At 29.2% G+C, this 25,392-nt stretch overlaps 1 protein-coding gene across 1 annotated transcript in view; it reads left to right on the top strand.

The window, feature by feature from the left end:
* Nucleotides 1-2,533: 2,533 nt before the first annotated feature.
* The window catches only part of LOC142322906 (uncharacterized), a 28,015-nt gene continuing 5,156 nt past the window's right edge, over nucleotides 2,534-25,392 (top strand). Inside the window, exon 1 of the mRNA XM_075361997.1 lies at nucleotides 2,534-2,640. Coding sequence (XP_075218112.1) covers nucleotides 2,601-2,640 — 40 coding nt within the window. The 5' untranslated portion in view covers nucleotides 2,534-2,600. The remainder of the gene's footprint in view (nucleotides 2,641-25,392) is intronic.

The following is a 25,392-nucleotide window of genomic DNA, read 5'->3' on the forward strand; positions in this document are numbered from 1 at the left end:
AAATTTTGTGTTATGCTAAATTGTTCATTTTTTTTTTAATGAAAAATATTTGTATATAATACTGCTACATATAGGGTTATTCTAAAAGAAGGAGCAGATTTTAAATACTTATTTATAATGATTGACAATAGATAGAGACACATATGATATATCACTGAATAGAGGAGAATTCAAAGTTTTATTTTATGTATTTAATAAGGGCATCATTTATTATGTGACAAATGTTGAATTGGGAGTCCATTTCTTGCCACACATGAATTAACTGGTCCCTGGTTATTGAATTCAGTGCTGCAACAATTCAGTTTTGCAGATCTTGAAGAGTAGCAGGTGGTACATTCTCGCAGTCTTTTATATACCCCACAGATAAAAATTGCAAGGAGTAAGATCTGATGACCTTGGAGGTCACTTAAGATGAACAAGATCACGTTGCCTACCTCTTCCAATCCATTGTCCTGGAATTGTGTCATCATACTGGAATGCCTGAAGTAACTGCAATTTATACAGTTTCAGATACAGATGTTTTTTAAGTACACGTTATACCGTTGCTTAATGGAATACCAAGTTCTTTGCTTCCTATGTTTGTGGATTTCCTAAGGCTATGTTCGAAAGCAGTTCGGATACGCTCAACATTTTCATCTGATGTGCAAGGACGACCAGTGCTTACATTTGCAACCATCTTCTACGAATTTCTTGTACCAATTGTAAATCTGTTTATGATGAGATGTGGCTCTTTGTTAAACTTACTATGAAATGAATGCTGCGCTGAAATAATGGATTCATATTTTGCATACTGCAGCACACAAAACGATTTTTTCTGTAGCGTTGCCATTTTCTCGTAAATAAACCACAGCTCTACTCTAGGCATTGAATGGAACTAACACTTACATTTTTAACTTTCCTCTATTCAGTGATGCATCATATGTGCCTCTATCTACTGTCGTTCATTATAAATAAATATTTAAAATGTGCTATAGAAGTTATTTTGAATTTAAAACCTCACCAAATTTCATTTGATTTTATATGTTTGTTTTATCACTTGTTTTTAATATTCAGTTGCAATTTTTGTTCCCAATACTGTAGTGAATACTGTAGTGTATTATTGTTTGTAATAAAAATAACTGCAAAATAGATTAGTTAATTCATTCTTGTTTGTTTGTAATATGTACTTAAATTTTAAAACAACAAAATTTTCTTGTTTTTTCAATCAATAATAATTCTTTTTTAATTAAGTTCTGCCATGAAAGTTATACAAGATGGTTAATCTTAATTAAAAACTGAACAAGATTTAAATTTTAATAAAAGTTAAAAATGATCAGTTGAGTACAAGTAAAAAATTTTTATTAAAAAGTAAAGTACATAAGCAAAGATATTAAATGCACATTGTAAAGATCTAAAACTTGAAAATCTAAATTTTATTAGTTTGTATATGAAATTAATCATTTTGTATAACTTTTTTAAAAACTAGTTAATTCTGATTATTAAGGAAATATAATGATAAATTAGTTTTTGTTACATATACATTGTTTCTGAATAGTAATATTTCATTTTGTAAGTGATACTACTAGATTTTTTTTCAGTTATGTTTTGGTTAATTATTTAAAAAAAAAAATGGGATCCTTACTACATAATTTTGCAAATAATATAAGAAGGAAAACTATTATAGGAAGTTTTTTATTTTAATAATCCAAGGCAAAGTCATTTAAGAATTTGGGAAACTTGATGACTACTAGTAGAAGTTGTGTGGGGGAAGTAAGAAGCAGATTACCCATGGAGAAAACACTCTTGATAAGGTGTTACTGATAGCAAGAAGGAACCCATTTGAACAGAGAAGAAGGTTTTGCAAATGCTTTGTATAGATTGTGTTGTCGTATGGTTTTGAATCACTGATGGTCAGAAAAAAGGAAGAGAAGTAAGTATTTTGGTAGTTCTGAAAGGTGGTTGTGGAGAAGGAATGGAGAAAGTGAAATGAATGGTCAAAATGAGAAATGAGTATAGAAAAGAATAGGAGAGAAGCAGAACTGGATGAAAATGATTAATGAAGAAGAAAACATTGGTTCAGGCATGCCTTTTATAAAAGTCAGCTTTGGCAAAGGAATGATAGGAAGAGGAAAATGAAGCAATGCACACATTAGGAAGGGAAAAAGCTATAAGGATATAAAGGAAGTTGCTCAGGATCAAGTAAAATGGGGACTGTTCAGTTCAAGACTTTTGAAAGACAGATTAAGCAAAGAAGACAAAGAATTCAAGTATACTAGTTTATTGAGTATGGTTTCTACCATTAATTTCATGAGATGTCGTAGGTGAACAGTAACAAGTAGATTGCATTACTTCAATTTTTTTAAAGAATTAAGCATTTATTTATTAAAAATTATAAAAAGTAGCAACAATAGTAATTATGGTTAAAATAACCAGTGCTTAATCTCTATTCTTATTTTATGATTATACCACATCATATCTGATATTTATTTATAGTAATGATATCAGAATAAAAAACTTATCATTCATGTTTTGTTTTTATTTTTTCTTAGGAAGGTGAAGATAAAATTTTAGACTACATTCAACTGTTTAATAGTGTTGAAGTTATAGCTCCTGGAATTGAAATGGATAGCCAAAAACAATACAAGCATCTACCAAACACAGGTAAATATGTCTTTGTATTTGCTATTATTTTTTTTTTTTTGTCTTCAGTCATTTGACTGGTTTGATGCAGCTCTCCAAGATTCCCTATCTAGTGCTAGTCGTTTCATTTCAGTATACCCTCTACATCCTACATCCCCAACAATTTGTTTTACATACTCCAAACGTGGCCTGCCTACACAATTTTTCCCTTCTACCTGTCCTTCCAATATTAAAGAGACTATTCCAGGATGCCTTAGTATGTGGCCTATAAGTCTGTTTCTTCTTTTAACTATATTTTTCCAAATGCTACTTTCTTCATCTATTTGCCGCAATACCTCTTCATTTGTCACTTTATCCACCCATCTGATTTTTAACATTCTCCTATAGCACCACATTTCAAAAGCTTCTAATCTTTTCTTCTCAGATACTCCGATCGTCCAAGTTTCACTTCCATATAAAGCGACACTCCAAACATACACTTTCAAAAATCTTTTCCTGACATTTAAATTCATTTTTGATGTAAACAAATTATATTTCTTACTGAAGGCTCGTTTAGCTTGTGCTATTCGGCATTTTATATCGCTCCTGCTTCGTCCATCTTTAGTAATTTTACTTCCCAAATAACAAAATTCTTCTACCTCCATAATCTTTTCTCCTCCTATTTTCACATTCAGTGGTCCATCTTTGTTATTTCTACTACATTTCATTACTTTTGTTTTGTTCTTGTTTATTTTCATGCGATAGTTTTTGCGTAGGACTTCATCTATGCCGTTCATTGTTTCTTCTAAATCCTTTTTACTCTCGGCTAGAATTACTATATCATCAGCAAATCGTAGCATCTTTATCTTTTCACCTTGTACTGTTACTCCGAATCTAAATTGTTCTTTAACATCATTAACTGCTAGTTCCATGTAAAGATTAAAAAGTAACGGAGATAGGGAACATCCTTGTCGGACTCCCTTTCTTATTAGGGCTTCTTTCTTATGTTCTTCAATTGTTATTGTTGCTGTTTGGTTCCTGTACATGTTAGCAATTGTTCTTCTATCTCTGTATTTGAACCCTAATTTTTTTAAAATGCTGAACATTTTATTCCAGTCTACGTTATCGAAAGCCTTTTCTAGGTCTATAAACGCCAAGTATGTTGGTTTGTTTTTCTTTAATCTTCCTTCTACTATTAATCTGAGGCCTAAAATTGCTTCCCTTGTCCCTATACTTTTCCTGAAACCAAATTGGTCTTCTCCTAACACTTCTTCCACTCTCCTCTCAATTCTTCTGTATAAAATTCTAGTTAAGATTTTTGATGCATGACTAGTTAAACTAATTGTTCTGTATTCTTCACATTTATCTGCCCCTGCTTTCTTTGGTATCATAACTATAACACTTTTTTTGAAGTCTGATGGAAATTCCCCATTTTCATAAATATTACACACCAGTTTGTATAATCTATCAATCGCTTCCTCACCTGCACTGCGCAGTAATTCTACAGGTATTCCGTCTATTCCAGGAGCCTTTCTGCCATTTAAATCTTTTAATGCTCTCTTAAATTCAGATCTCAGTATTGTTTCTCCCATTTCATCCTCCTCAACTTCCTCTTCTTCCTCTATAACACCATTTTCTAATTCATTTCCTCCGTATAACTCTTCAATATATTCCACCCATCTATCGACTTTACCTTTTGTATTATATATTGGTGTACCATCTTTGTTTAACACATTATTAGATTTTAATTTATGTACCCCAAAATTTTCCTTAACTTTCCTGTATGCTCCGTCTATTTTACCAATGTTCATTTCTCTTTCCACTTCTGAACACTTTTCTTTAATCCACTCTTCTTTCACCAGTTTGCACTTCCTGTTTATAGCATTTCTTAATTGCCGATAGTTCCTTTTACTTTCTTCATCACTAGCATTCTTATATTTTCTACGTTCATCCATCAGCTGCAATATATCGTCTGAAACCCAAGGTTTTCTACCGGTTCTCTTTATTCCGCCTAAGTTTGCTTCTGCTGATTTAAGAATTTCCTTTTTAACATTCTCCCATGCTATTATATATTTATTAAATTTTAAATAGGTGTTTTAATATCCTTTTTCATTTTGTAATCTCTAAACAATTTTTTTACATATTAGAAGTACAAGAATATAAAATTATGTGAGTTTATCCTTTCTTTTGAAAACAGCTGACAAAATAGTTGCTAAATAAAGGTTGTTTAATTTACATTATCTATAATGGGAAGGTGTTCCTAATTGGTGCTTGAAGGTACTAAACGCACTAAAAATACACAGTACAGCATTCTGCAAAGCAATAAACATATTAAAACATAATAAAAAAGCCATAACTCTGTTTTTTTTTAATTTTGTAATTTCTAGAAATAATTTAGAAATAAAATATTTTTTTTTGACAATAGTTATAATTAATAATAAGAAGAATAAGTATTTTGCTTTTGGATTAAAAAAGATTGAAACTTCTTAAAAAATAATCAATCGGTTTGTTTAAGGTAATCTAGTCACTTACTTCAAGTAATCTAGAATCTTACTTTTATCAAAAGATTAAAATTGTTATATATTTCAGAAATATAAAATACTAAACAACGAATGAAAAATATTAAAAATAACTGTCATGCTGCCATGTATTTGAGATTTTTTTTTCATGAAGTTTTAGGATAATTTTTTTTTAATCAATGAACTGACAATTTGTGTGTATTTATAACCCATAACTTTAAAAGCAAATTGACAAATGCTAGTGGACCTAACTTCACTTAACCTTTAGGCAGGAATAATACTCTAAAGAACATTTTATTCTGTGTTTTGAAGAGATCACCTCATAATAATGGTCATTCATCTACCTAAAATAGGCCTACATTTATCATTTTACATAAAACCCCTACTTTGAATATAAAATCTATCTGCATGGTAAAAAAGATTTCACTTTTAAAGTTTTCCAAAGTCACCATTAATATAACTGAAGAACTAGCCAATACAGATTCAGTAAACCATAAAACCTTTCATACTGCTGCTTTATGGATTTGCTGGAGTTGGGATCTCTTGGTTTGGTAAATTACTCAAGATAAATCCTAGTCTCAGGAAACATACTAAAATCTTTCAGGCTGAGATATTGAAATTTTTAGATTTGTCTGTGTACGTCTGGAGATGGGATGCATTAATAAATACAGAATCATATTTTTAATTAATCAAGTTTTGACTAAGACCAGTTTTTTTTAATTGGTCTGCGATTGCTATAAGGTATTGTTGAATCTTTCATTGCTTAATAATGTAGAATTATGGAGATCAAGAAGTCGAAGGTAATGAGATGGATAACGTTCTGGACAAGAAAGCTGCAAATACTCCATTTATTGGGTAGTGGGATTAGTAATCCTTGGGTAGAACAGTAGTCGAACAGTCAGTGGGTTCTGATAAAATGAGGAAACATTGGAAAACACAACCTGTAAAAAATATTACAATATTTTCATTCAGGAGCCTTGTAAAGACTATTTTATGGGTGAACAGATTAAGCCTTAAGAATGTTATAAGTTTTGTAATTGCACATGGTATATTCAGATCTCATTTGAAAACTATGAGACTCTTCAGAAAATGCTAGTTTATAGTTTATGCCAATAGTCAAATGAAGGCTATTAGGCTATATTTTCATACAATAAAAAGGGTTTCAATACAGAAGAAATTTGATTTTTTAAGCTTCCTTCCTTCCAGGTGTAGGATCCAAACTTTTAAGTCACTCTATATCTTTTTCAAGATGCACAGCTAAACTTATGTCTGAGTAAATGGTTGGTATAAAAAAAATCATTTAAGTTGAATTGTTTGGGCTGATAAATCTTATACCTAAATCAAATTTAATGTGTAGCTTTATCCTGGACATTACCCATGTAATGCTGCTTGAACTGAATATATGTACTATATTGTTTATTTATATAACATTGCCACCTTGACAGTAATATTTTAATGGCTAAATTAATGAGGTGAAAATACACAACTTGTCTGTTCAGAGATTAAAAAAAAAAAATTTTTAAATAGCATATTTTGCCTATTTTTATAACTTTTAATCTTATAGTGGTGCGTTCATCCATTCAGTACTCTGAAAGCATTGAGGAATATAAAGCACAGAGAAAAAAGTTAATCTTAAATATTTACATGAAAATACAATTTTATGTTGTTAATTTTGCAATTCTTTTTTTATGTAACTATTAACATTTTTTATCTTCTAATTCATACCAGAAGGATCGTTCACATTCTCCTTTAAGATAGATACGAATGTGGATTATTTTTGATAGATAAATAAAATTTTCTGAGTTTTTATGATATTAAAGTAATTTCATTACTACAGTTTCAATCTACCAAAATTTCTGCTAACCAAGAAGTTCAAGGTTTGTGTAAATTTGGGATGGTATTTTTAATACATACTACCTCAGTTTAATTTGATTTATCTACAGAGATGTCAATAATTATTTTTAACTGAAACAAAGATAGATTCCGATTATATTGTACTCCATTTATTTACCACAAGTCATATGGATCACTGACTATTTTAATCTATAGTAATTATTTACCAGTAGGATTTTTTACATTTGGTAACATTACATTCTGGAATGAGCAGCTTGTTTAAGACTTTACAGCTTTAAATAAAATTTAAATTGAGATGAAATATTTCCTTTCAAAAACTTGTTTGTATCTTGATTGGTTTTAAAGTTGTTCTTAATATTCACGAACTTGTTCGAGTTAGTCAAGTGATTTCTTAAAATGTGACATAGATTGGAGTTGTATGGATTGAGCTCGTATAACTGACTAGCAGTGATTTATACTTCCATTTTTAAAAATAGATTATTCTAAATTAAGCTAGTTTTTTTTTTTAAACAAAAACTTATAGTGAATAAAAACCTGCTAAATGATTAGGGTGCCATAGAATAATTTTCAAAGTAGTTTTATGATCTCAAGAGTAGCAATATTCTTGTATTTATATGCTACTCTCAAATGAGACTGCTAGGATAGTCTAATTTGAAAGTTTTAGTGGTTTAGACTGAATTTAAGGTAATTTTTCAGTTTTGACTTGGGAGTATCTAAGGTGATATTGTAAAATTGTTATATCGTAAAAGCTAACAGTTGTTTCGATTTATTTATTATTCTTATTATTACTTTTTATTTATAAAAAGAGAAATAATTATGAAGGAGTTATAAATATTGTTTTTATTTTTTTATTAGTGAATTTATTTCTATTTCTTTTATTTTTTAAGTTTTGTTTATGTATTAGGTAGATTTCATAAGAAAGCTACCTATTTGTATTTTCTTTTGTTAATTTTCCTTCACCTACTGATAATGATCATTTAATAAATTGAAATGTGCAATTAAGTTTTTTTTTGTAAACAGATCTTGTGTAACTTTTTCTTGACAGTTTTTTTATTTCTAAAATGAAAGTAAAAGTCAAACATGTGTACTTTTAATACATTGAGATTCACATCAGCTGCCTCTAATGAAATGAACTGCAACTCATATTTTTCATTATGCAAGAAAGTTCTGAGAATTTTTTTTGTAAAACATAAAATATAATTAAAAAAAGAACTGTTGTGCCTTAAAGTACTACTTTGCAATTAATTAAATTTATACTTTCTATCATAGTATAATTAAAAATCATAATAATGTTTTATATATATATATATATATATATATATATATATATATATATATATATATATATATATATATATATATATATAATTTGTTTTTCTACAAACAGTAATAAAAAAATGTTATTTTTTTAATCTTATGTTTAATTTAAGATTTAAATTTTTGTTATTAAAACTTATTAAACAGGTACTATATATTAAAAAATTATATTATATTAAAAGATCAAGTCTTAAGTAGCACTGATTGCTGCAAAATATGTATTGTTATTCCATCTTCTAGTTCAACCCACATGACTTGGGCTAAAACTAGCAGAATGATTACATTAATTGGAAGTAAAGAAATATTTTTTACCTACATTTTAATATGTAGGTAAAAATTACCCAAATATTTTTACCTACATATTTTCAGCATTAACTGATTAGACAGCATCAGTTAAAGCTGTGTAATAATTATCGAGACGATTTGTTGAAACTTTCAGAAATAATAATTGTTTCAACTGTTGGACAAATACACAAACACTGTTTCTATAGTACAATAATTTTTTGAGTGTATAAAAACTGAACTGACGAAAATATTAAATTTCTATTTTTTGACTAATAATAAGTGAATTAATGGAGTTCTGGTTGGATATGATATTTATCAACGGTGTTGAATTTTCATATATTTTTTGTAACAGATTTTTTGTAATAAGTTTCTTTTATAATAAACTTATTAATATTCGTAATATTACTATTGCGAGGAAATTTGTCAGTTAGTAAATTGATACGTATAAATAATACGTACGAAATACAAAAAAGGATTGACTATTCTTTATGAAAGAATTATTCTAATCTGGGAATCCCTCTTCAGTTGGTGTGGTTACAAATTTCGGCATTGAAAAATTCGTATCACTTGAGTTTGGCGATACGGCGACAACCCTATTTTTATCCTACGTTGGAATGTTCTGTAGAATTTTGTATACTACTTTGTTTTGTAATTTCAAGGTTTATATCACTTCGTTTCTTAGGTAATGAAGACTAATAGACGTGTTCAGCGCTACTTGGGACCACTATATAGTAGGTTTTGTTAGATGTAGGAAGAAAGAATTTTGGAGAATAATTTCTCCTATTATTACGGTATTGCTTCGACAAACTAGCCGTTCTTTACTAATTTATTATAGTAATCGGAAAAGTCAATGAAAGTACGTGACCTATGTCGTTAAAGGTAGAAATGCACAGATTACATTTTAATGTCAAATTTAGCCATGAACGGTGACCGAGGCCGACTAATCACCGGCTACTCGCTGCAGTTAGTGGCGTGAATCGACGGTTCTCAGCTTGTGGTCGAGAAGTACTTGCGGGAGAGGAGTACATCGACTTAATTTAAATACATGATGAATGATAATGGCCACCCGTCGCCCATTTCAATCGTGCTTTGTGGTCGACTTAAAAATTTGCATTTTAAGAAAAGTACGCCGTGAATACTAAAAGTATAAAATTCACAGACCGTACTCCTCTAATTACATCCCAATAATATGCACAACACTGCCCATATATAGAAGTATATTAGTAGCGTATTCTAGCCTGAGACAGAGGATTCTGTAATTATCGTGTAGTTATGTATTGAGTTGTGGTCGTTGACGGTTATAATATATGAAAGTGGTACAGAATATAATATAAAAATGTATGAAATCACAAAGACTGCATTTATCTCTACAATGGATTGTATTGTAGAACACGGATTATGTTATTTGTAAGGCATCGGAACCACTAACCGCTCTCCTACTAAAACTGAAAGTCATCGTTGCATAGACAGAGATAGACTGCTGATTTTTCGCGAAGTGGGGACTGTACTGATCAACGTTAAGAAATTTGCTGATTTTATAGTAAAATATTAAATGCTATTATATTTATAAGTGTATTATAATATATTAAATATTTTCATCAGATTACTTACAAGTACTGAGAAAAAAATAATTAATATTGGCAAAGTAAAATGGATTTTTAAATACAAATCACCACATCAACGATCTCCGTGGCTGAGTGGTAGCGTCTCGGCCTTTCACCCGGAGGTCCTGGGTTCGAATCCCGGTCAGATATTTTTCATACGACAATAAAAATGTCATTTTAATACTCCCATGTACAAGCTTATGAGGTGGTTAATTCATCAGGCCAAAAAAAGAACTTCTTACATTGTGTTTCGAAAATACCGTTTATTTGTTAATTATGTATTTTATTATTTTTTCTTTTTCATTTACTTATTTCTTGTATATATATATATATATATATACTTTTTCCGCAGTATCTATTGATGATGATTGTTTAATAATCGAAATAGCCATCTAGGTTTAGGTTCTAAAATCCACCGGGTTGGTCTAATGATGTACTCGTTATCGCAAATCACCTGATTTCGAAGAAGTTCTAAGGTTCAATTCCTTGTAAAGGCAGTTACTTTTATACGGATTTGAATACTAGATCGTGGATACCGGTGTTCTTTGGTGGTTGGGTTTCAATTAACCACACATCTCATGAACGGTCGACAAGACCACACAAGACTACACTTCCTTTACATTCATACATATCGTCCCCATTCATCCTCTGAAGTAATACCTTACGTGGCTAAACAGGCTAAACAGAAAAGAAAGGTTTAGGTTCTAAATAACAATTTTTAATTTTTTTTTTTTGAGAGAAATCTTATTTACCAATTTATTAAAATTAGTTAAAACATTTTTCCACTGACACTTTTTCGTTTTTTATGTCTAAATTCAATTCTTTTGCAGACAACTCTGCTTTAGAAAAGATTTTTAAAAAAAACTTTTTGAAACTATCAGTGAAAATTAAATCCTTTACATTCGAGAAAAGCGGACGTAATGAAAAATTATATTTGAACATGATGAGAAAATAAATTTAAATTATTAATAATTTATATATTAAAACATATTTAAATATGGTAAAACAAAATTATAGTTTCATTATCTTCCAGTTGATTGTACAATACGTGAGCTGAAAGTTTGCCCGTGGCCAACCGCTGTCGAGTGTACTAGTCATTGTATTGTACTAGTTTGTTGTGTTTGCATTATGTATACAAATGTGTCATGTTATTAGAAATCGGATGATATCATTTGTTTAGATAGTACAATAAACCCCGCTCGTCCGTCCTGCCATCGGCAGTCGACCGTTCGGTTTTCAAAGACAGGGGCAAACCTTAGTCTAATGTAGCGGAATAATTCGATTTTTTTTTATTGACTAGGATAAGAAAAATTTATATTTACTGTTATTTGATTATATTTTTTAATTTATTATAATAAAAACTCTGCTCAGAAGAAAAAGAGATCTCTGTGAAAGTGCGCAACCGGGGAAAATAATCAGTAAATTCAAAGTAATTTTAATAAGTTGCTACATTCTTCTGCTAGGATGTAGTTTGTTAAGTTTTTTATTTGTCAACAGTGTCTGTTAACAAAATACGGTAATTCTTAAATAATTTTTGAAAACATAAAAACATGATATTTAGCAAATTTTCCTGACTCGAAACCAACATGATTATGATAAACTATTTTTCAGTATGAGACCACACCTCCAAACTCCCACAGGGATCAACTCAGAAACATTAAATTGAGAGAATAAGGATATGACAGATCATTTTAAAGGCCACTGAAAAAAAAAAAATTGAAACAGAAACGTCTGGTTACGATAACCCTAACCCATTTTTTCTATGTTTAAAGAATGAAAAGCTGTTTCATACTTTGTTAACTATCTGTATAATAAAATATAAAAAAAAAATATTTATAATAAAAACCTTTATATTGTTATCACTTACTTGAATACGTTATTTATTTAAAATACTGAAGGCCTTTCGAACTATAAGATTCATTATCGGAGTTTGTCAATTAATAACTTCAAAAAAATATACAACACAAAACAGGTGTATAAAATATTACAGTAAGAGCTGTATTGGGTTTTCAAATTAAAACTTTCAATTTCTTGCATAAAACAGCAGTACACTACAAATCTCTACTAAGAATTTAGCTGGCTCACTAATTATTCAGAAGAAAAGTTTATTTTCATAAATACACAGAAAAATATGAAATTATCTGTTTTTATTACATCTGTGTAAAAATATTTAAGCTTCTATTTTCCAATTTAGCTTCCATTTTATTTTCGCTTATTCATTTTACCTAGTCTACATAATCTGACTGATAGATTTTCATATTTTTAGAAACGTTTGTACTTTTCAAAATTAACAATGGTTAGTGCGTATAATGAAAATAAAAACTTGTGTTGGAGAAGGTCGAGATTGCATTACTACCAAACCTGAAAACATTTACACACATCTAATACAACAATAATAATCGTTGTACTTTTATTTATGCACGTTTAATTTATTACAGTTTTCATGGTTTATTATTTATAATTCCTAATTAGTATTAATAATTCAATAAATAAAGATTGAAAAAACAAGAATTTTAATTTTGGTGTATTTTTAAACTAAAAAAAATTTTAACTAGTGTTTTAATGTATATTGTATCCGTAATTACAATAAATTTGATGTGTAATTATTGTTATACAGTTCTTTTTTGTACAATATTTAGAATTGTCAAATTTTTTTTTGTAGGATTGTATTATTATTATTACACTTGAAACATTCGTTATATGTCCAGTTCCTGTGCAAGTTCACCATCTTCTCTGTCTTAATCGGAACAGTCATTTTCACTACCACTGTCTGGATGTATGATAAATTTATTCGTCTTTTCGTCGATTAGCGGTTCCATCTTCTTATACTCACTCAGTTTCAGCTTTTTTTTTTAATGTTCGCATTATGGTTTCCAATCATTCTTTACATTTCATTCATTTTTTTCTCAGCTAATTTTTTAATATCTGACATTAAAAATGTTGCGTTATTACTATCAACATTTCTTTTCAGAGCCGACCATACCATCTCGATCGGATTTAAATCGGGATGATAAGGTGGAAGTCGCAGAACATGATGTCCGTATTTTTTTTTTAATGACTCATCAAAATGGTACTTTTTTTGAATTTCTATGTGATTTAATTATGTCATACAATTCTGATTTAAACATTGCTTTATTAAATGGAATACTGTTCTTTTCTAAACTACTAATCAGCCCCATTTCCCATCATTTGAATTCAGAGGTTTCTCTATAAAGGAATTGTGGTATGGCGTATTATCTGTAACAACCACTGCCTGGAAGGGAAGGGGGAAGACCAGCAATTAATTTTTCAGATGCTCACTTCATAAAATTGTTGTATTTGATACTGCCATAATAGTCACCGCTTTTTGAACTCGTTTTCCAAGTTAACATCGCGTTCGGAATGAACACCATTTCTTCTCCGGCGTGCATTATAATTAACTGATCACCTTTATTAATCGGCACTTTTACTCCTGCACAACGGTCATCCGACTACGATTTTGTCATCGAATGGGAAGTTAAAATATACGATTCACCCAGATAAACAATCGAAGAATTTTCTTTTCTCCAATCGGTCATTTTTCTTAACTATTCTATCCTCTTCCACTGATGTCTTCTTTTTCAATCAAAAGTTTCCTATTAATATAAATTTTACACCATTTAAACCCTAACTCTTTCAAGATAGCTGCTAGTGTAATTCTAGAACCTTTAAATTAAATATTTTTTTGAATCACGTAATTTAATTAATGTAGGCAGTTCCTTACGTTTTGCGTGAAACTCGTTAACTGTTCGTATTACAATGCCTTGATCAAAACCGTCTAATTTACTAACTGGTTTTGAACGTTGTTTATACATCTTTGGTGTGCTGAATGAGCACAACTGCGATATTGATTTAAGAAGATCCTGCTTTTCTTTTCGTAGATTTTTTACTTGTGTTCTTCAAATCCCACAAGCTGCAGCTGCTGTTCTTTCTTCACATCTTTGAATGCGTATAAAATGTTTTTCATTTTCTAATTTTCCTAACTTTATAGCTTCTTTCTTTCTTTATAAAATCGTTTACGTTATTAACTATTTCACGCACTTGACTACGGAGCGTTTTATTCTCATCATAAACAATACGTACAATGAATATCATCTTCCATCCACCCGCCACCCAAAATCTGTCTAGTATCTTCCCACTATCCACCCATTAACTGCCTAACCTCCATCTACCCGCCGTTCATTATTTGCCAACCGTACCCCCACCCACCTACCAACTTCCACCCATCCAAATCAAAAAATATTGTAATAACTCAAATATTATAAATATGCAATACCTAAATGTCATAAACTGACTTAAATTCTGCCATTGCCAAAAAATATTCACAACACAAAAACGTAAAAAATATACTTATTCATTAATAAACATAAAACATTTACTAACACGTCACACATTAGAGAGAGAAACAATTTTACCATTTGTGCCGGGTCACGCCAAGAATTGAACTAAATCAGCTTATTGAAAATGAAAAGTAAACATTAGTATTGAATGTTAGTCAGCAATTCTGTACAAAAATTACCAAATTATTCTATGAATACGTGCAAAATGACAAAGCTATTAATAAATTATTATAATTTGTAGAGTATAGACTAAAAATTTAATGATGATGTGTATTAATTACTGTAAGCATCATCATTACCCATTACAAGTGCATACAGGCTAAATATAATTTAAGTGAAATATTTTGATAACCTTTATTCGTATAAAGTGGTCATTCATTTTATGGCTCACTTGGTATAGGAAGTGTCATGATCACTAGTCCAAAAAAAGTTTTTTCGTGTACCTGGAATCGTACATGGTGATTTTAACTAATTTTGGGGAGCTGAATTCAAAACTGTTATCAGAATTTGTGTAATACGTCGCGTGATTTAGATACACAAGATTTAGACGTACGATTTATTTACCAATAAATGCATAATCACTGTGAAATCGATATTTAAAAAAAAAATATTATTTATGCATACTCATTTAAATTTTATTTAAATCGACTAATTTTTTATTTATTCAAGCACAAACAAATTGAAATACATTAAGACAATTCTAAAATAACAGTTTGCATAAGTCTAAGTCATTGAAAATTTCTTTAAAATAATAGCTTTTAAAAGTTTAAATTATTGGCATTGTCTTACCTTTAATTATTAAAATTTGTTGACAAACTTTTTCGGTTGTACGATATTTGATCAGTTTCTCTAAACAAAAACAAACAATAGTCACCCATAATTTCAGGATTCCCATCTTCCTTGGTACCGATTCTCCATGATCAGAATATCGTGATGGAAACGCTCGCTACTTGCTCATTGCTTAAAATTATAAAAATTGTAAAATTTGAGCGCAGACAAGTGAAGTTAGACTGAATAAGGTTTTAAGCTCTGTAGTAGGCATCAACAGATGTCTGTGTGATGTCATCATACAGACATCCTCTACTTTTACGTGTCTATTTCTCACGATAGAGTGTATATATTTATTTAGTATATATTTCTTTATTAAGCATGTTTGCATATTTTTAAAAGTAAAAATAAGAAAATATTCTTAATTGTAACCAGTAGTTGATCAAAATGAGTTTATTATAAAAACACTTTTACAAATTTACGATTTAAGTAAAACCCTTACATGGTAGCACAATTTCAATAGCATATTTGAAATCAGCACCTAAATTACAGTGAGAAAAAATGTGTAACATGTTAGATACAAATTTTGTGTTGAATAGTGACAATAATCTATTAATGCAAGTATAAATTATAAGTTTTTGTACTGTACACAGTAAGAAATATTTATAAGTATGCTAAATCTTTTTAAAGAAATTATTGTCTGAAATTAAACAAAATGATAATTTTTAATTGTGAAAAGACTCTTTGCTATTTATGAAAATAGTTAAACACAATACATTGCAGAATACTCCGTTTCTGAATGACCTTAATGCTATGACTAAAGAGTAATATAATGCCTTGCACAGCGATTGTCTGCCTCTTGCAAGCTAGCTTTTATTTCATCGTATTCATTCTACATACCGATAAAAAGTTTGTTAAAATTGTTTTTTTTATACTGAAATTAGAAGTTAAATTTGAATTCCTAATTTCATATTTTAATTTTTAATCAACGCAAATAAAGTTTATTTTATATTAATATCACTAATTTTAATTTAAAACCCGTTTTCAAGATCATGAACATATCTGTACTTAAATGTTTTAAAATATGTAACATTTAGTAAGCTAAAATTTTAAATTCTATAAAAATATTAATTTGAAAATATTTAAATAGTAATTTGGTCCGTTTAAAAAAGAATAACCGTTAAAATTGCAATATAAAATAGATTAAGGTAATGCAACCTTAAAATCCCTACAACAAACCAATTCTTTATTAAATCAAACATTCCGTGGTGGAGTGGTAGCGTCTCGACCTATCATCCGGCCCCGTGTTCAAATCGCGGTCAGGCATGGCATTTTTCATACGCTACAAAATTCTATTTCCATATCCCACGCAGAAGCTTCAAGTTTATGTAGCGATATCACAAAAAAAAAAGAGTTATTTTAATTTAAACTGAAATTTATTAATAGTTTTTAGATAGATTTTTTTAAGAAAGCTACCTATTGTAACGGGTACCATGATTCGACTTCCGGAAAATTTCGACATATCTTCGCGTTTCACATCCCCCAGACCCCAAAACCACCGTCAGCTCAAAGGTTTATATATATATATATATTAATATATATATATATATATCTATATTGTATTTCACTTTCTTGTAGACACGATAACTGCCGTAATTTTGAGTCAATCACTTTCAAATTGTTCCTTATAAATAACTCGTCCCAAAATCTCGGTCGAGTTCGTTAATGACCAAAATCGGACCATGCGGGTGGAAAAGGGGGGCTTTTTCGAAAAAACAAAATATCCCTATAACTTTCTCATTAAGTAAAATATTGAATTCGTTGTAAGTTCCTACCATTTTTTGATAAGGGCCTAAAACTTATCTAAGTAAAGTTTTTTGATATCACCAACCACTGGCCCAGGGGGTTGAAAAAAATAGGGTTTCGAAGACAAAAAAGAATTATACCTCCCTTAATAGGCACAGTACGAATCGGTTTAAAGTGGTCGTTACTCCTCTAAACATTACCTAAAACGTTTGTCTGAAACAATTTTTGATATGATCAACCCTTACGGCAAGGGATGTCCAAATGCTTGCTGAAATTGTAACAAGATGGGCTTGTCATATGCTGAACATGCGAAACTGTTTCACGTGCAACCATTGTCGTATTGAGTAAATTTGAAGTTTTTTTTAACTTTAAGATGGAAATCTTTTTTATCCCCTACTTAGCGCTGGTGAAATATACCTCCGCCTTCTGGCGTGCCGAAAGGGATTTTTTTCATTTATTTAATATTTGTTATTTTTACTAATTATTTATTGTTTTATTATTGCTTAAATATAGATTTCACTTTTCTTAAATCACAACGTTAAATTATCATTTGAAATATCTAAACTTTAAAAAACTTATACGGATTAAATTTGTGTTTATTAATCTAACACGTAAAGCAAAGTTAAATTTAACAAAACATTTAACGTTAAATTCATCATGACACATTTTCAGTCGGTATACAAGCTTTTTTTCGTTGATATTATTGTATTTAAAAATGCTCTTCTTTGCGATCGGGGCTCCCAAGGATCAAGCATTTGTAGTCTTGACTTCTTTCTTTTCCAAAATTCTTTCATTTTTCTCTTAACTTTTTTCTCCTTTCTTCGACTCATTCACCGTTTCATTTTTTATTTCTCTGGAAATTTAGTTTCATCCATTAGTTTTCTACTGTCAAAAATTATTTCTTTAGAAATATTTAAAAATTCTTTGAACCAACTTATTTTAATTTCCTTTTTTCGAAAAAGTTAAATATTTGTTTAGTTAATCTAGTTTCACTAATTCTACCCACCGGGTTGGTATAGTGGTGAACCCGTCATCGCAAATAACCTGATTTCGAGCCTAGTACTAAGGTTCAAATTCTAGTAAAGGCAGTTACTTTTACACGGATTTTAATATTAGATCGTGGATACCGGTGTTTTTTGGTGGTTGGGTTTCAATTAACCACACATCTCAAGAACGGTCGACCTGAGACTAAACAAGACTATACTTTACTTACACTCATACACATCATCTTCATTCATCCTTTGAAGTAATGCAGTGGTTCCGGAGGATAAAAAGAGAAAGAGTTTATCCATTCTATATAAACTGAGGTTAAATTTGAGTCTTTTTTCTCACTGTATATTCTATTTTTTTTTTTAATTCTGCTAAATTTCTTTTGACTTTCTCAATTTATAAATATTATTTTCGAGTTTTAGGCCGTGAATGTTTCAATTTTTTTTTAAACGCTGTTATTTATATATTTAATTATTTCTCTTTTTGTTGTATAGACAAATTTATTTTATACCTCGTGCAAATCTAAAAAATATCATTACAATATTTACGGTCGATAAATGCATATTTATAGTTTGTTAAATATGCATCTTTCATATGTTATTTAAAGCAGTGTATTTACTAAACGTTTTTTAATAATAATTTATTTATATAGTACAATCGAAACTAAATTGATACGGTTATATCATACTACAAAATGCTACCAATTTTTCTGTTTATGAATACAGGCTGAATATTTATTTATAACCGCGTATAATATTGTGTCGGGTTTATATAAATATTTTTTAATAATTTTTCTGTTTTTAAGATTTTTTTCAATCGTTATGTACAAATCTAATGTAATTAAATGTTTAATTTTATGCTGTTATTTTATTTTATTTGTCGTTATTGTTGTAGGCCTACATTATTTTCCTTTTTGGCCCCTCTTCAAATAAATACGTATAACTAGTCGGAACGGCAAATTTTAAATTTTTAAGGTTTAAAAAGAATATTTACGGTAAGATATTCTAAATATGAAAAATATATATTTAGGAGAAAAAATTATTTATTTGCTTATTATACATATGCGCTTGCTAAAAAATAAATGAAACAGGATTTAATAAAAAGTATTATTCAACAGTTATAAGAGATGTAATAAAAAAATTGCGCGTTTCCTAAACGATGCATTGTGAACAGTCGGTTTAATTTTAATACGACCGTGTCGTATTTATAGATTAGTATTATATCAAAAAATGCTATTCTACCCAAATGAAATAGGATGCTATGGAATTAGTTTTCTTTAAAAAATCGAATGAAGCGTAAAAGCTCAGAAAAATTTTATTAGTTTTCCCCTCTCTCCCTTTTATAGAGTTTAGTTTGATACAAAATTGTATTTGACAGAAGTTTTTATTCGGTAGAGTTTATTAACCTGACTGGCAGTCGGGTTTAATAACAGTTGGAAGGAACGTCCTAATTCAGCATGAAGAGGTACCGCTAGTAGAGATTTTTATTCCCATACTTCCATAGTGCACAATGCTCTGTCAGCACCCTGCCACGAGTCCAACATCGGTTCCCTATCTTTTGTTTAGAATAAGGAAAAAAGTTTATAAATATATAACTCGATGAAGTAAAAAGAAAATTAACAGTTTTAGTATCGATTAAAATGTTTACGAATTATTTTACAATAAAAGTTTGTAAAACTTAAAAAAGAGGTCGGTTAAAAAGAATTATATAATAAATGCAGAAATTAAGTGACCCGATATTAATTAATACTGACGTTCAAAGAAAACTAGACTTTAAATTTTTAAATTAGTACTTTGTTAAAGTTAACTTATTAAATAATAAAAAGCGCGTTAGAATAAAAATATATGTATTTTAAATTGCTTTAACGGGTACGTATTTAATTTTTTTATTAATATATAATAATAGGGAAAATAAACATTTTTTTTTAAGAAGACCGTGGTGTATCAGGAAAAGATACAAGACATAAATCATCTCAAGTGACGTATCACCGACGCCATTACAAACATAATTCCAGCTGTACTTAGCAGAGCTGAAGAATGCTTGTAATGGTGTCGATGATACGTTACTTGAGATAATTTATGTTTTGTATCTTTTCCTGATGTACCACAGCCTTCATAAAAAAATGTTTATTTTTCCTATGTATTGAAAGTTATGGGGTAACGTCTTCTTCAGTTGAGGAGGACACGCATCGAAATGTGTTTTTAAAACAACGGTAATTATGTAAGCATATAATTTAAATAAAATGGTTTTAATAAAAAAAAAAAAACTATTTATTTTTCTGTTCATGGAAACTTCGGGACACTTTGTTTATCTGTTTGTATTTTCGTAATATACGTATATTTTTATGAACGATTAGTGAAGTTCATTACAAAAAAAAAAAAATAATTGTGAAATATTTAAACATGTTATTAAAAAAATTAATTTGAATTATATCTGGAAAAACTTAAATAAAAGGTTTGGGTCTCATGGGTTATACGACCACCACTATAAATATATAAAATAAAATAAAATATAAATGAACTAATTTAAGAATAAGTTGACCTTGCTCATGTTATAATTATTAATATAATCTAACCAAATTTAACTTACGCTCGCTTCGCTCGCTAACCTTGACTAGCGAGAGAAGCGAGCGTTGGTTAGATTATATTTATGATTTCGGGTCTTATGGGTTATACGACCACCACTTGCTTTGCAACGCTCGCTTCGCTCGCTAGTCAAGGTTAGCGAGCGTATGTTAAGTTTGGTTAGATTAATATAATCGGGTGTTTTATCAACCTCATATACAAAATTTATATATTTTTATTTTATTTAATATATTTATAGTAGTGGTCGTATAACTCATGAGACCCAAAAGTATTTTTAAAACTTAGGTTAAAAACTTAAATAAAAAATTAAATGTAATAAGTTTATAAAAAATTGTTATTTAAATATAATTAAAAAAATAAATATCAAAATTAATCTATTTTCATTAAAAAAAAGGTAAGAAAAATATCTGTAAGCCGCTCAAAAATAAATTTTAATGTTGTTAAAAAGAAAAAAAATAGAAAATGTAAAGGTCAAGGTTTTTCGTTAAAAAATGAAGATCTTAACTAATTTAACATATACATTTTTAATAATCATCAGCAGTAAATGAAAAGTATTAAATAAAAATCAATTTAAATACAAATGAAACAAAAAAAAAACAAAAAAAAAAATAACCTAATAAAAAATTTACATACATATTAAAGCTCCAAAAAAGTTTGGCCGATTCAGATAATTTAATTATTATATTTTTCAAAAACGTTTTATTTCAATTCGGACTGTCCACTGCTCTTGTAATATTATTTTAAAAGCCTTTTTCTCTTCGTTATTTGTTTTATTTTATAAGTACAGTTAAATCATTTTTCTTTTGTATTGCGTTCGTAATTGCTGTTTTCTTTTGTTAATTTACTTTTTTTATAAACCATGAAACAATAAAAAAAACAAGCTGATTAAAAAAAAGCCAAAATTTACAAAAACTTCAACACAAAATTCTATCTGCATTTATGAAATGAAAAAAAAAAAATATACGTAACGCTTTAACTATAAATTTTCCACAAATAAATATTACGTCTGAAACATCATTGTGTTGAATTTATTATCAACAAGCAAGATATATGACTATTACTATAGAATTTTTCTTTCATCAATTTATTCCTCACAATTTGTAATTTAAAAAAGCGAAGCACTTGAAGCAGTTCTGTATCATACTGTTTTTTCATAATTTGATAAATATATTTATATATGTACACAAACTATATGATTTTATTATTTCCTAAGTAAAAGATCAGTTAGCCAAAATTAAGTAATCTAATCTCTTATAAAATTAATTAAATTTTTATCTCATTTGAAAAACTAAGGATTTGCACCGTTATTTTTCAAATCCCTGTAACTTTTCAGTTAATTATTTTATTTCTTTTTATTTATATGTGCATCTGAAAGGTATACAGTTTTTATATTGTAAAGCGTTTTATTTTATTAGTAATCTTTAACACAAAACCAAGAGGAAGTAAAGGAGGGATAAACACGCACCCATAAACCGAAACAGACACACACACACACACACACACACACACGAACAAAGACAAAAAGTCATAGAACAACATTATTTATGTTGCTCGGTGAAAAAAATTATAATCACAATCGCGTGAAGGTATAGCCGCCAAAACATTTACGTAAACAGAATGAAAGAAAAAGTAGAAAAATACAAGAATAATTCTTCTCGGAAGGCGCAGTGTAAAAGAAAACCTTTTTAAAAAAGTTGTAAGAACAAATGTGATAAATAACAAAGTATACAGTTTGGACCGAAAAAACTATTGAAACCTTTCTTGTTTCCCATGGAACGAAACTGACAGGAAAATTCACATATTTATGGTATAATTTCTTCGAAGGCTCATTTCTCACAGATATACTAGTGCTTAGATACAAAGGAGGCATCGGAAAAATGAGAATAAATTTTTCTGAATTATGTTTTGAAATTCACGGAACAATTAACCAAACTGGGGTACACCCTTACTTGTTGGTGAGAGGCTATCCTCAAGTGTACTTAACGAAAATATTGTTAGGAATTTAACGTATACAACGTCAAGTAAAACGAAGAGATACAACTACAGAATTATGATAGAAACAACCTTGGAGTGCAACTACCCGAATATTTTTGTACATATAATTAGACCCTGGATAAAATGATGTGAATCTTCTTTTAGTTGCGATAATTGGAAATGAAAGATAGAAAAAAAATAACACGAAACCTAATTGGCGGGCAAGAAGTCCTAAAAATATGTGAAAATGCAAATGGACAGGGTAGATACAAACTTTGACGCGTTAAGGAGACCTTGCAATAAAAACGTCACAACTTATTTCATCCATCATCGCTTTAGATACAAGGGGAAAAATTAGGTGTGTACCTTCCTGGTGCGTGTAATACCTTGAAGAGATACATTTTTTGGAACGTAAAAGGCCTGTGAGCAAACGTTTTGAAAGACGTAATTTCCATTGTAGAATTTACACGTAATTTTCGTGTAAAACGTCTTTCTACCAATTTAATACAGATATTATTAAAATAATTTCTTTTATAAAAATTAATATTACCTTGTCGATCAGTTTTAAATGATACTCTAATTGTAACCTAAATTTTCCGTTAATATGTGCTCAGATAATTTCCATTAACGTCTTTAAAATTTTTATATCTTCTTACTATTAGCTTCACATATTCAAGGTGTATCACGAAGTTCTCCCGGGACTTTCATAACCTATCCTACTCATGAAAATAATGGAAAAAGTCCATGTAAACATATGTCCTAAAATGCTTCTTTTTCGAGTTACGGCTAGTGAAAAATTTCGCTCGGATACCAGCTACCCTGGTGAAATGAGGTCGTACTGAAATTTTTAGGACAGTAATCAAGGAGCAGAATTAATGATTTGTTATGGTTATTGACCTGAAAAATTGAATAGGATAGGTCACAGAACCGAATCTACACTAGCTTTTGAGAAATATGGGGAGAAAACCAATAAATTGGTATAAAAACCCTGTTTTTTATGTATGGGTACGTGCTTTGTTAAATGAACAATAAATAAACAAAATTTATATAAAATCTAATTTTGAAGAAAATGGTGTAAGATAAATTGGTTAAAAAAGAAAAGTTAGAAAAATCTGAATTTTAACACAACCGTTAGGTAGCTGCGGGCTGACAATTTTAAACGAAAAAAAAGTAAAATTTTAATCATAAATAAATATCAACTGTTTTGTTGTAATTATCAACCGTTTTATTAACTGATCATTAGTGGTTACAGAATAAGATACAATCCATAATTACGTAAAGCATTACATAGCTACACACTGAACACTGCAGAGAGCTTAAGCATATGTACGCAGCCTGGAAAAACCTAACAGTCAATATATAAGAAATTTTACATTACTTATCATACTAAACTTAATAAATGAAATAATTTATTCATTACATTTTTCTTAATACTTAAATTTCTCTCTATTTCAAATACATCTCGTTTTAGTTTACTCAGTGTTAACCCAATTTTCCAGTTTATTTTTGATATTTATGAAGCTTATATTTTTGAATTTAGGTGGTAAGATGTTAAATAAAATACTGACGTACATGCGAGTTGTATTTTTGTTTTATCATTGTTGACTTTAGGTAAAAGTATTGCTTTTTTCGTCTAATGGAACCGTTATTAACATTTTTATGTAAAAGTTCTTTATAATGTAATATGATGTTTCTAATATGTACTTTTTATGTAACTGAGCATTGATTGCTATTTTTTTTGTTGAGAATGTTGATAACCTTATGAATATTATCATAGTCGATTTACTTTCTCCACCCCATATTAAATAATACTATAAGTAACTATACTGTTAGATAACCAGTACATATTCATGAAGAGATTTTTAGCAGTAAGTAAGTTACTAAGCCTATATAACACGTATATAATACATTTGGTTTTTTACACAATACTATCTGTTTGATAATTCCAATGCAAGTGTTGATGAATGATAATTTCTAAATACTTAGTTTGCTAAACTTTTTTAATAAGCTTCCCTTTAATATACAAATTAAATTCATCGGTAATAAAATAATGATTTTGAAAATATCATGCAAACTGTTCTGTCACTGTTTAATGATAATTTATTTACATCTACGATGTAATAATTACACTATTGAAAAGTTTTGTACAGCTCTGTAACAGCGTGGTTTAGAGAAAAATACCAAACAAAAAAATGTTTTAAAATACTGTTTTCTACCCAAAAATGCAATAAAAATGTGAGATTTCCCTTTGAAATAATAAAGTTAGCCGCCAGATTGGAAAAGGGCGAAGATTTCAAAAGTTTTGATATTGTATTTTTTAATGTAGGGAAAATCTAGTGAAGGTTCCCTAGATACTTTAAAGTTTCTCATAAAACTTAATAGTTTTATAGTTTCTGACATCCCGATGGTGGTCGTATTGAGTTGATCATTCTGTATATCTCCGAAGCCCCATTGCCGGGTGTATAATCAACCGACATTGTATTTTGGTTGACAGAAACAAGACTTCCATTTTTATGGATAAATTAGACTCGCCGATTTTCTTTTGATTTCTCAATATAACTTTCCCACTACTATTCTTTAGATAAGGGTCTAAAACTTATCTAAGTAAAGTTTTTTGATATCACCAACCATTGGCCCAAGGGGTAGATAAAATGGGGTTTCGAAGACAAAAAAAATCATACCTCCTTGAATAGACACAATATCGAATCGGTTTAAAGTGGTCGTTGGTTCTCTA

This window comes from Lycorma delicatula, chromosome 4 (genome assembly GCF_047948215.1).
Source record: "Lycorma delicatula isolate Av1 chromosome 4, ASM4794821v1, whole genome shotgun sequence".
NCBI lineage: Eukaryota > Metazoa > Arthropoda > Insecta > Hemiptera > Fulgoridae > Lycorma > Lycorma delicatula.